Genomic DNA, 13,137 nt, shown 5'->3' on the forward strand with positions numbered 1-13,137 from the left:
TCTCATTATATTTTGTGGGTATAAACATCAGAAGATTTGTTAGTGATTAGGTGTGGGAGAGAAGAATGACTACTAAGATACAGCCCGAGCAACAGGCAAGAGCAGATTTTCATTAGCCAGAGTGAAAAGAGGAACAATTCCATATTGGACATATTAAATGTGAAATGTCTTTTGACATCTAATTAAAGCTATTGAGTCGACAGTTGGGTATGGGTTTAGGGAAGAAGCCTGGATTAGAAGTATACGTTTGGGGTCTTGAGCATTTAAGTACTACTTAGAACTTGGAGGTTGGATAGGTTATTAAGGGAGTCAACGCGGAAGACATCCAAAGACTGATTTGGAAATGCTGAGGTGGTGACAAGTACCAGGAATGGGGACCCAGAGGAGCACATGTCCTGAAGCTGACTTTGGGGGAAAAAAGCATATCAAGGACAAGGGAGAGATCAGTTCTGTCTAATGCTGCTCAGAAGTCCAGTTAAAAACAAGCAAACAAAACAAAGAACAGAAACAAAGACTGTGAACCAATGAGTGGTTTTACTATTGTGGAATTTACTGGAGGTGTTGAAAAGAGCAGTTTCAGTGCAGAGGTTGCTGGAGGGTTGGAAACATGATGGAGATGGTCTCAGGAGTGAATGAAAAGACAACAATTGAGAAAAAGTAGAATGCAAAACTCTGTCCCCAAATTTTTCCCTAAATAGGGGTCCAGATGGCACATTATCACTAGTAGGAAGAAAGACAAGAGTGGATGGGTATGGCAAGGTATGTCTAAGAAATCTGGGAAATTGTAGATGGTTCCTTCAATGGTCCCAGTGAGACAGTGATCAGGGCCACCAGCTGAGAATAAAGATGCGGTAGGATGGCTGGAGACCTGAGGAGAGAGTCTCAGGCATGTAGGAAAGTGAGTAAAGTAGGGAAATATACTTTAATAGCTGGACAGAATTGCAGGTCTTAAGGCGTGCTCAGGTATCACAGAGACATTCTACGTTAGCTGCACATCTGACTTTCAGATACATCATGTTTGCATTTTCCTACTACTTACATTTTTCTAGAAAATAAAATCAATTGGCTTTTTTTTACACAAATGAACTTCTTTCAAAAAGGAGGTTTTACGAGGATCACAAATGACAAAACAAGACTTCTTGACATTAAAAAGTCTTCATTGTTCATCGAAATAGATTCCTAAACATTAACATTTTGTGAAAGGGCCAGCAGTTTAAAGCCAGGAGGGCACACATACACATTTTTGGAAACGCCGCTGCCCTGAATTGAAAACCTCCGTTCTCGCTCTCAGTTTAATAACATAAATCAGAACTCGTTTGCCTAAGTGAGAAAAGAAAAGATCATCTAAATCCGTTGATTTTTATCTATCTTAGAATCCCTCAGGGCAGGTGGTTTGTCTTAATGTCCTGTGAAATGTGCAGAATCATTCTGTGCACATAAAGTGCACTCTACCAGATGGTACTTGATGGCTGTATTCCTCTTTAACATGAACGAATATTAGTTTAGAGAAGATTTGTTTTCTTTTTCAAAATTCCTTTTTTTCCAATGCCTAAGCACAGCGCTTATTGAGACAAATACTTTTGCGCCCCTGTTGGTGCTTCTGAAAAATGGGGGAGCTGAATTACATGCAGTGAGCTGTCTGGGTGAGCAGTTAGAAACAGCAGTGGCCTTGGTCTTTAAAGATATTCTTTGTCCTGCAAGCACAAATTAAAGGAAAATTAGCTTTGCCGTAGTTCACCATGTTGTCAAACATCTATCAGAAAACCAGTGACTGAATTCCATGATGTGCTAGCTATCCAAAGTGAGCATCGCTCAATCATGTAACCAAGGATATTTAACCTCGGGTTGTTTACGTGAGGCCACACAAAACATGAGCTGGTTTTCCATTTGCTTACCATTCCTTAAATTCATGAGGCATGTCCCCATGTCACTGCCTTTTCCTTGGCCGTGCCCTCTGCCAGAATTCCCTTCCCCACATGATTTGCTGTCTCCCCTTTCACAAGCGTCTGCCAACTTTTCACATTTTCCTGATGACCCGTACATGATGGCAAGCCTGCCTCCTCCCCTCCCTGTATGTCCTTCCCCAAATATTTTATATTACAGCTGCACTTACACAGATCTGAAAGCTGTATATTTTCATTAATTATTCTGCTTGATCTCTGGCGCCCCCCCTTACAGTACAAGTGGCACGAAGGAAGAAGAATCCTTGTCTGTGTGGCTCCCGGAATTTTGTCTCATTGGAGCCTCAGTGCTTATTCACACAGCACAGACGGTTAATGAATATTTGGTGCATCAATGAGTGAATACTGTATGCGTTATTCTTGTTAGCTTCCTCTTATAGTCGGGCGTCCTGTCTGAGCGGAGGTGGCTCCAGGGCTGTGAATGAGGGGGTGGTTCTGGAACCTTCCCAGTTCATGCTGGGATAACCCCCCAGGGAGATGACCGCTCCCCCCCAGACCTTGCGTGAGAGGCTTACATTGGACTCGGCTCATCGAAAATAAAGGCATAGAAAATGTATGTGTACAAAGGATGAGAAATTCCCTTCTGTTCTATATGTCTAGTGTCTTAAGTGACACTAACCTCTCCCTTAAAAAAAAATTAAGTGTAAGTGTATTTATTTATTTTGAGAGAAAGAGAGAGCAGGAAAGGGGAAGAGAGGGAGAGAGAGGGAGGGAGGGAATCCCAAGCAGGCTCCACACTGTCAGTGCACAGCCAGGTGTGGGGCTCGATCCCATGAACCATGAGATCATGACCTGAGCCAAAATCAAGAGTCAGAGGTTTACCCGACTGAGCCACCCAGGAGCCCATGCCCTCTCTATTTTTCAGATGAAATGGTAACTATTAATTTCCATGTTAAAAAAAAAAAAAAAACAGATGTATCTTCCAATGAAGTAAGTTATAGGGAACTCTAATTGGAGTGGTAACAAAGCCCTTGGTCTTTCTCTTTCACCTACATGGTTACTGTGAGGTTTAAATGAGATGATGCATGCAAAGAGCGTTCCCAGCACAAAGTAAGGAGTCAATCAATGTTAACTTAAGGATTCGCTGTTCAAAACCATATTTGAATTTCTGCCCATCATTCAGAGACAGCTGGCTAGACTCACATATAGAAAAAAAAAAAGGACTATGTATAAAATGTTTTCAGAAAGGTATTTTAGGTCATAAATATGCATATGGTCAAATCTTATTACAAAGATCATTGCTTTTTCTGACTTTTCCATGTTTACCTTTTATGTCTTATTTCTTCCTTTAAAGCATGTCTTTCCCTAAATACTGACAGAAGGAGACACAGAGTATTTACACAAGTGCCGACACTTATAGTGGTTAGATTTCAGAGCTCTCGTCCAGATAACACCCTTCCCCCTTCCTTCCTTGACTGAGAAATTATAAATCCTCCCTAATTACTACACCACTGGCCACGGGTCCTAAAACAACCACAGAGGATTGGCTATAAGAATAAAAGAAACAAAACAATCAGATAAGGATTTCCTTCCAAATCCTGGGTCTTCAAGCTTTCTAGTGTGGGCACAACCTCATATAAGAATGAGGTAGTTGGGGGCACCTGGGTGGCTCAGCCGGTTAAGCTTCTGACTCTTGGTTTCAGCTCAGGTCATGAATGGTCTCATGGTTTGTGAGATCAAGTCCTGCATCCATGGAGCCTGCGAGGGATTCTCTCTCTCCCTCTCTGTGCCCCTCCCCTGCTCGTGCTCTCTCCCTCTCTCAAAATAAATAAAGAAACTTAAAAAAAATTAAGTAGAAAAAAAGAATGAAGTAGGTGAGGTGCCTGGGTAGTTCAGTCGGTTGGGCATCCGACTCTTTATCTCAGCTCAGGTCTTGATCTCAGCTCAGGTCTTGATCTGAGTTCAGGCCTTGTGTTGCGCTCCATGCAAGGCATGGAACTTACTTAAAAATAAACCAACCAACAAACAAATCTTTTTAAAAAGTATGACATAGGCAAAGTACCGGCTCTCACATTTCTTAAAGTCTGAGGCATTTAAAGGGCCAAACAAAACTGGAAGAAATATTTCAAGGTACCTCGGGAATTGAAAGTAATTAATGTGGATGAAAAAATGGGAAGCTCTTTAGGAATTTCTCTTTGTTATTATTTTAGTAACATAACAATATAATGACTTACATAAATACAATGATGCAACATTCACCATGCTCTCATCCCACAGCAATAATGTTAAGTGTTAGGGTAGACCCGATACATTAGAAGAAAGGCTAACATTAATCTGAACTTAACTGTATCCACGCAAATCTATCTTGTTTCAGAATCCATTACTTCTGGCTCATTGAAAATACAAACAATAAATTGTCTCTCAGAAAACAACAACCACATGCCAATGAACAAATAAAAAGAAATTGATTATATCTATAACTATATGACAGGTAAAAATGACTGATTGAGGAGCGCCTGGGTGGCTCAGTCAGTTGAGAGTCTGACTTTGACTCAGGTCATGATCTCCCAGTTCACGGGTTCGAGCCCTACGTAGGGCTCTGTACTGACAGCTCAGAGCCTGGGACCTGCTTCTGTGTCTCCCTCTCTCTGTGCCCCTCCCCTAATTGCACTCTGTCTCTCTCTGTTTCTCAAAATGAATGAACATTAAATTTTTTTTTAAATGACTGATTGAAAGAGAAAAACAACAGAAAAAGTTCAGTGTGCACTTTTTAGTGGTAAAATGCAGTCTCTTAATGATGTAGGCAGCCCAGGTCTGAGGACACTGAGTGGGTCTCACAGGACCAGCCAGCCAGGAGGGTCCCTGACGTGCATAGGACAGAAGTGAAACATGAGCCAGCAGGAGGTGAGGGCACACTTTATTGAAGGTCCAGAGAGACCAGGTACGGATAGAATGTCGGGGAGACTCGGAAAGGAAAGGAGAGAGAGTCTCCTCTTTGTTTAGAATCTGGGGTTTTTACTGAGGATCGTGGTCTGATGTACACTTCCCCTAACCAGTCAGACCAAGAAAAAACGTCCAGGTGTCCTCCATAGCTGACTTATTCCCTGAAGCCAAGAGTCTTGGCGTTGAGGTGTCTAACATGGGGGTTCTGAAATTTCCCTAGCATGGCCTCAATCATCCATTCTTGTCCAGTCACTCCTTAGATGTTTCTGTTATACTGGAAGACTCCAAAGAAATCATTAACTCCTTGTGCCTTGCAAGGATATAGTACAAGACGTGAATAAGGTGAGGGTCGGTCTTAGAAAGGAAGCTGGAAAATGAGTAAAAAGCAGATTTTTATGGACTCCTTTGGTCTCCCTGTCTCACCAATATAGCATAATTCTGTGTTTCTTCAAAAGTTGACTGTGTCATTATTTGTAGTTCTGTTTTATCTTTTTTGGCTAATACTCGCCTGGCAAAGAACAAGAAATGATGAAAATATCAAGCATCTGTGATCAATTCCATTGAGCCTGTTTAAAAACGATATTTTTTTTCTTGCTCTCTACTCTCAGATTTCTATTATAATTAATTTTAGATTTTAAATTAAAAGTTTAGATTTAGACATATATGGAATGTTTCAAAGATATTACCCTAGGTAGTTTATTATTTCATTGTATCTTACTATTTTATTCCATTGTGTTTTATTGTGTATCTGTAATAATGTAATAGTGTTACTCAAAAGAAATAAAACGTAGGTCTGAAAAAAGTGATCACTTTGCTTAATTTGGGGCGCCTGGGTGGCTCAGTCGGTTAAGCGTCCGACTTCGGCTCACGTCATGATCTCTCGGTTTGTGAGTTCGACTCCTGTGCTGGGCTCTGTGCTGACCGCTCAGAGCCTGGAGCCTGCTTCTGATTCTGTGTCTCCCTCTCTCTCTGCCCCTCCCCCGTTCATGCTGTGTCTCTCTCTGTCTCAAAAATAAATAAACGTTAAAAAATTTTTTTTAAAAAATAAAATAAAATTTGACTGCAGGGAGGGTACAAGGGAAACATCAGGGCCACCAGGAAGATGGTCATTATTGGGATCCATGAAGAAGACAGTAGTGGGGAGGGGATCAGATACAGATTTACACTGCAGACAGTTTGGGGATGGACCCAGTGGGATTTGCTGATGGGGTGCACTGGAGAGTAGGAATGAGCAATTAAAGTCAAGATATGAGACCTGAGCAAGAAGGGGGGTGGGGGTTGCAGTCGCCACGATCACTGAGATAACTAAGACTGAGAACAGTAGGCTGTTGTTTTCTTGAGGGCAGAGGAGGGAGAGAGAGAGAGCAGGATTTGGGATTTTGAACATTTTAAATTGGGGATGATTGTCACTCATCCAACTGGGTGTTCAGGTGGGCAGGGGATATGCCTGAAATGCTGAGGAAAGGCTGGGGTTAGGGATATATACTCAAAGTCCAAAGCTATAGGTTTTGTCTTCTCTGAATTGAGTGAAGGTGGGGAAAAAGAAAAAAAAAAAAAAGAGTAACAGTTTTTGGAAACTTTCAACGCACCAGATGTTAGTCTGTGCTAACAGACATAAATCATTTCAGTTAAACCTCCCAATAGTGATTAACGTTTGTATTGTTCTAGTTCTCATTTACAAATGAAGAAATTGAAAAATAATCACATATTTAGTCAGTGGAGCCAGTTTTGAATTCGGGCTTTTGGCTTCAAGTTCGAGATTCTTAACCACAAAGCTTCCTGACTCAATATATTCTCAGCAGAAAAAGGAATTTCTCTGCACTGCAAACATTTATGCAGAGTGTAGTGATACTCTCGGGTAAAATTAAATACACAAACCTTAGGAAAGTCATTACTATATTTCCACGCCAGGTAGGATTACGTATGTGTGAAGAAAATACTATTCTTACTCACTACTTTCACATGAGATAAAATGACAGGATGCTGAGGTCAGATATGAAATTCTGTATTTTACCTCCTGCCATCAGCTCATTGTTTATTCTTTAAGAGTCTCATGGATATCCTGTAATGTTGGTTTCAAGCTTCTATATTATATTGTACTGACTAGGAGGGCATCAATCACTTGATAATTTAGTCGTGTTTTCTCTCTGAAGGCAACTGATCGAGAGGGAGACCCAATAACATATGCCATTGAGAATGGAGATCCCCAGCGAGTTTTTAATCTTTCAGAAACGTAAGTTAAATATGATTTCAAAATTTATTTTAAAAAAAAGCATTAAACAATGTATTGGTACCAAGGGAACAGACTTCTAATCAGAGACTTTCAGCTGTTTGTAGTTTTATTTTACTTTTTGTTCCCCATGAATGTTAATGAGGTCTGGGGGTGGGGGATAATTCTGAATTCAGAAATATTACCCAGGAGACTATTTATTTTAAACATTTTTACTAGGTAAAATCCACTGAGGTGGAAACATTTTATTTGTAGGCTGGGATTAATTAGATCCCTTTAAAGTTGTCAGTTACTCATAATAACAAGGGCATTTCTACAAAGAGTAACGTGGCGCTAAATTGTTCATTCAAAGAGAATTGTGTAAGACAAAGCATAAATTCCAAGTTAAAGTACCACCAAAATCCATCCTTCAGTTTTTGAGTAAAGTACATATAGTCTTAAACAGCTCACACAAAATATTGAGTGTCCCTGCCATGCCTCCTGGGGTCTTATCAGTGTGGCTGTACCCAGCTCTCTGAGCACAGCAGAGACATGTTAGTCATCACCAGGAGAAAGTCAGGAGGAACACTGAACCCTTGAGAGATCACTGGCTTCCTTCTGCAAGATCACAGTAGGCTTGCTTCTGTCCCACATGGCTGGTCATTAAAGAGTCATGTTTGCTACCTCTCTGGTTCTTTCTGTGCGGCCCTGAGTTGCTTTACTCCCTAAAAGTATGGAAGCCTAAAGTTGGCCCATGGTTATAAAGTGAACATTTTGACAAATGACCCAGGCATTGCTTCAGTCTCACAAACATGTGGTACATAAGGCCAACTCAAGGGAGCCATGTGTGGTCACTGGTCTTGGGAAAAGCACCTACAATGTCAAGTCGACTAGGATGTTCCAACTGTGAGTTAGTACACAGTTAGAAATAGTATTGCTCAGACTTTTAGATTTCACACATGAGTAAACTTCCATTTAAAAAATGGAAAGACTTAACTATTTTGAATTTTATCCAATAGGTATGTACAGATCTCAAGTAGCTAAAGTTTACAATCATCCTGAAATGAATAAAACTTTTTCAAGGGACATTTTTCACTGTAATCAAGACTGTGTGGTACTTGTATTAAAATACAGGTACAGATCACTAGAATAAAGGTAAGGGTCTAGAATTAACCCCTAACATTTATGGCCAATCGGTTCCCTCCACCCAAAAAAAAAAGTCCAAAACAATCCCATCAGGAAAGAATAATCTTTTCAATAAATCAAGTTTGGGGCAACATACAAAAGAATGAAGTTTTATCTTTATCTTCATGCCATTTGCAAAGATTAACTCAACTGGATCATAGACCTGAATATTAGAGATAAAAAAATTTGTATAACTGTTAGAAGAAAATACAGTAAATCTGTAGGCAATGTTTTTTTTAGATATGACACTAACATACAAGTGATTAAATGTCAAGATGAATAAGTTGGACTTCAACAAAATTTGGAAAATACATAATTTAGAGGACACTATCAAGAAAGTGAAGACCACACTCAGCCTGAGAGAAAATATTTTCTTTAAATCTTTATTCATTTTTGAGAGAGAGAGAGAAAGAGAGAGAGAGAGAGAGAGAGAGAGAGAGAGAGAGAGAGAGAAAGCAGGGGAGGTCAGAGAGAGGGGGACAGAGGATCCAAAGAAGGCTCTGAGCTGTCAGCACAGAGCCTGATGTGGGGCTTGAACCCATGAACCGTGAAATCGACCTGAGCGGAAGTCAGATGCTTAACTGACTGAGCCACCCACATTCCCCTTAAATAAAGCAGATAATAAAGGACATACGTATAGAGAGAGTATATAAAGAACCATTACAACTCAAAAGTAAACAAAGAAATAACCCAAATAAAAATGGACAGGAATTTGAATAGACATTTCTCCAAAGAAGCTACATGAATGGCCAGTAAGCACATGGAAATTCAGTCACGATCAATTATCATTAGGGAAATGCAGGTGAAAATCACAAGGCACTGCTTCTCACCTCCTTTGAGTGTCTATACTGACAAAGAAAGGAGGTGGCTGAGGACTTGGAGATTTGAGTCCTCATATATTCCTGGAGGGGTAGTAAAATAAGTGTGTACTTTGGAAAACAATGTGTCGTCTTCTTTTTAAAAAAAATTTTTTTTATGTTTATTGATTTTTGAGACAGAGAGAGACAGAGCATGAACGGGGGAGGGTCAGAGAGAGGGAGACACAGAATCCGAAACAGGCTCCAGGCCCCAAGCCGTCAGCACAGGGCCCGACGCGGGGCTTGAACTCACGGACCTTGAGATCATGACCCGAGCCGAAGTCAGACGCTCAACCGACTGAGCCACCCAGGTGCCCCACAATGTGTCGTCTTCTAATGTTACACACAGAGTCACCATATAACCCAGTAATTCTACCCGTATCTGCTCAAGAAATGAAAACATACATCCACATAAAAAGTTGCACAAATATATGCACAACAGAATTATTTACAAGAGCAGAATGTGGAAGCAACTCAAATGTCCATGTACGGATGAATGGATGAACAAAATGTACATCCATACACTGGAATCCTTTGTCAATAAAGGAGAACATAGTGCTGACACCCACTACAACATGGATGAGCCTTGAAAACATTATACTGAGTGGAAAAAGTTGTTCACAAAGGACCACACATAGTATAATTCCACTTTTACGAAATGTCCAGAATAGGCCAATCTCTAGGGACAAAAACAGGACACTAGTGGTTGCCTAGGACTGGGGGTGGGAGAGAATAGGGAGTCACTGACAGTGGACCATGCTAACAGTGAAGAACGCATTCTAAAGTTGATTGTCCTGATGGTCAGACGGCTCTGCAAATAACTAAAATTCATGGAATTGTACCATGAAATGGTACGAATTTGATCACATGTGAATTACATATGAATAAAACAAAAATTCATGGAATTGTACCCTGTGAATGGGTGAATTTGATTACCTGTGAATTACACGTTTCTAATGCTGTTTTTTTTTTTTTAACGTTTATTTATTTTTGAGACAGAGAGAGACAGAGCATGAACGGGGGAGGGGCAGAGAGAGAGGGAGACACAGAATCGGAAGCAGGCTCCAGGCTCTGAGCCATCAGCCCAGAGTCTGACGCGGGGCTCGAACTCACGGACCGCGAGATCGTGACCTGAGCTGAAGTTGGACGCTTAACCGACTGAGCCACCCAGGCGCCCCTTTAATGCTGTTTTTAAAAAAGACAAGAATGAACCTTTCACCTGCCCTCATGAGCAGGAAGCCCAGGCCTTACTGTCTGTTAAGGATTTCCATCCCTGTGTTTACCTGCTTCTCCCTTGAGGCTGAAGGATTTCCAGCTGCTAGCTGTGACATCTGATGAGCCACCAACTTTACCAAAGCAATTCTCCACCCAAGCTGCTCCCATAGCAAGGGTTTCTCTGCTTCTTCTCTCATCTCAGCTTTTGTGTGACCTAACTAGGTCACAGAGGTTCTTCAAGGTGTGAAAGATGTCAGGGCAGCCTCCTCCTTGTCTAAATTGACCACAGTTCTTGATACTTGGCCCCCACCTCAACTCAGACAGCCATCTTCTTAAATGCAAGATGCTTCTGGGACAGCCTGTGTCCAGAACATCCCTGTGATGACGGCACGGTCTCCTTTGATGATCATTCTTGATTCAGAGTCCACAACGCTGCGTTTGTTGCTTTCTACCTAGGGTCATTTTATTTCAGCCACCTCAGAGCTGTTGCTGTCATTATATTTGCAGGCTGCCCTCGACCATTACCAATATATTTCAATATTCAATGAATATATTAATTGAATATATTCGTTACCAATATATTCCCCATTTGAAATGTGGGAAAATTGAAATTTTAATCCCTTCCCTCTCTGAAATTTCTGGGCTAATTGTGAAAATGAGTGCCACTGGTTCTGTGTAAGTTTTAAGGATTCAAATACTTCAGCTACTCTTTTAGCAAGTAATAGAAAATAGGGGCACCTGGGTAGCTCAGTCGGTTAAGCATCTGACTCTTGGTTTCAGCTCAGCTCATAATCTCACAGCTCTTGAGTTCGAGCCCCGCTACTGGTGCAGAACCTGCTTGAGATTCTTTCTCCTTCTCTCCCTCTCTCTCTCCTCCTCCCCTCCCTCTTTCTCTCAAAATAAGTAAAATAAACCTAAAAAAAAAACTAATAGGAAAGAAATAATGGTCTACCTTAGGAGACACTATAAGTTATACAGTTAATGTTTCCAGTTACATTTTCCTTCTTCAAACAAAAAAAAAAGTATATATTCATGTTTACTTTAAATATTATATTATTTTGTGCTATGATACAAATTTTAGCAATAATCATTATTACAATCCCATTAACTTACTTTTTTCTATTGAAATAAAAATATGCCAAAGGTTTTTGTAAATCTTTAAAAACATCAGTAGTGATAAATAATCACTTCAATGCTAATATAGATCTACAGAATGTTGCACTGTTATATACATATTAATGTATTGGATTAGTCATTTAGCCATGAAAGGAACACACTCTTTGAAGGAAATAACTTGTTCTTCAAAATCACAGCCATCTTTCATGAAAATCATTCCATGCCATGCATTAAATGACCAGATCTGTGTGGTTCTGTAACGTACTGAATTATTTTAACAACTTCTCATGGTGTCTTGTCACTAGTTGCACATGATACAGCAAATATTTATTCACCAAACATTGACAGAGAAGTAAACATTTAAACAAAATATATTTAAAAACTTCCTTTATAGTACGATGGCCAAATATCTAAGTTATTATTGCAGGACGGTGAGGAATTCCTATAGACAGAATTGTAAAGAGCATATGAGTTTAATGCAAAAGTTAAAAAGCTAAACAGAAGACCCTCAAAGAGTTATATCTGCCCGTGGTTAGAATTTTATTTGAAAATTCTTTTACCTTCACTGCCATTGTGCTCATTTTCTACATGACTACATTCATTTTGATACCAAGTTTAAGGCTTGATTATACTTTTCACATCAGTGTGAACTTTATGATTTCCCTGAAGATTAAATAACATATAACAAAGTGATATGCATTTGCTTTTCTGTCAACCCTACTTTCAAAATACGTATTCAGACGAACTGCTTCTCACGCCTTTCACCCCCCCTTTGCCCCTGCCACAGTCTGCTTCCCTCAACCACAGCCCACACCTGCCTCCTCCTGTCAGTCTGCCTTTGTTAACCACTAATCACTATTTAACACGAACACCATGTCCAACGTGCAGCAACCACACACTTGCGGGTACACTCTATCCTCTCTCCATGTTATTTCAGGTACACTCTGTCCTCTCTGCATGTCATTTCAGGTACACTCTGTCCTCTCTCGATGTCATTATTTCAGGTACACTCTGTCCTCTCTAGATGTCATCGTGAAGCCTGAAACATGATGCCCGCAGGCAACATGATAAATCTCTGAATGACACAGATACTTGTGAGTGTAAACAATATTAAATCACAGCCAGTAGAATGTACTGAAAACGCTTAAAGGAAGCGTACAGTAGGAACATGGAATCTGTGAGATCATTTTTCTCAGCCCATGACGCGGCTACTCTACAGTGTTTCCTCATCAACAGGGCAGTTGGAGAAATGGTAACTTGGAGATGCAGGTTCTCAATGCAGACTGGTTTGTTTGGAAGAAGATACCCTCCACGACATTTTATTTGCATTGTGTAAACAACTTTGGAACTCCATCATTATGGTTAGGCAAACCAACTCATGTCTTACAGAGCTTGATTTTGTCCAGCACGACTCATTTCAGAAACATAGCCTTCACGTTTGCTGAGGGGATTCTGTGCGATATAATTAATACAGTTGAAGTGAAATTCACATGGCATAATACGAACCATGTCAAAGTGAACGATTCAGAGGCATTTAGCAGACTTACCACATTGCACAACTACCCCTTGTATCTTGTTCTGGAATATCTTTATTACTCCAAAATAAGTACGCGGCTGCCGACCCCCCTTGTATCTTGTTCTGGAATATCTTTATTACTCCAAAAGGAAACCCGACCCATTATGTAAGCGGCTGCCCCCTATCCGTCCCTCC

At 40.4% G+C, this 13,137-nt stretch overlaps 1 protein-coding gene across 1 annotated transcript in view; it reads left to right on the top strand.

Moving 5' to 3' along the window:
• PCDH15 (protocadherin related 15) overlaps positions 1-13,137 on the top strand; it is a 741,840-nt gene that overhangs the window by 469,503 nt on the left and 259,200 nt on the right. Inside the window, exon 14 of the mRNA XM_049646661.1 lies at positions 6,998-7,077. Coding sequence (XP_049502618.1) covers positions 6,998-7,077 — 80 coding nt within the window. The remainder of the gene's footprint in view (positions 1-6,997; positions 7,078-13,137) is intronic.

Source organism: Panthera uncia, chromosome D2 (genome assembly GCF_023721935.1).
Source record: "Panthera uncia isolate 11264 chromosome D2, Puncia_PCG_1.0, whole genome shotgun sequence".
NCBI classification, from domain to species: Eukaryota; Metazoa; Chordata; class Mammalia; order Carnivora; family Felidae; genus Panthera; species Panthera uncia.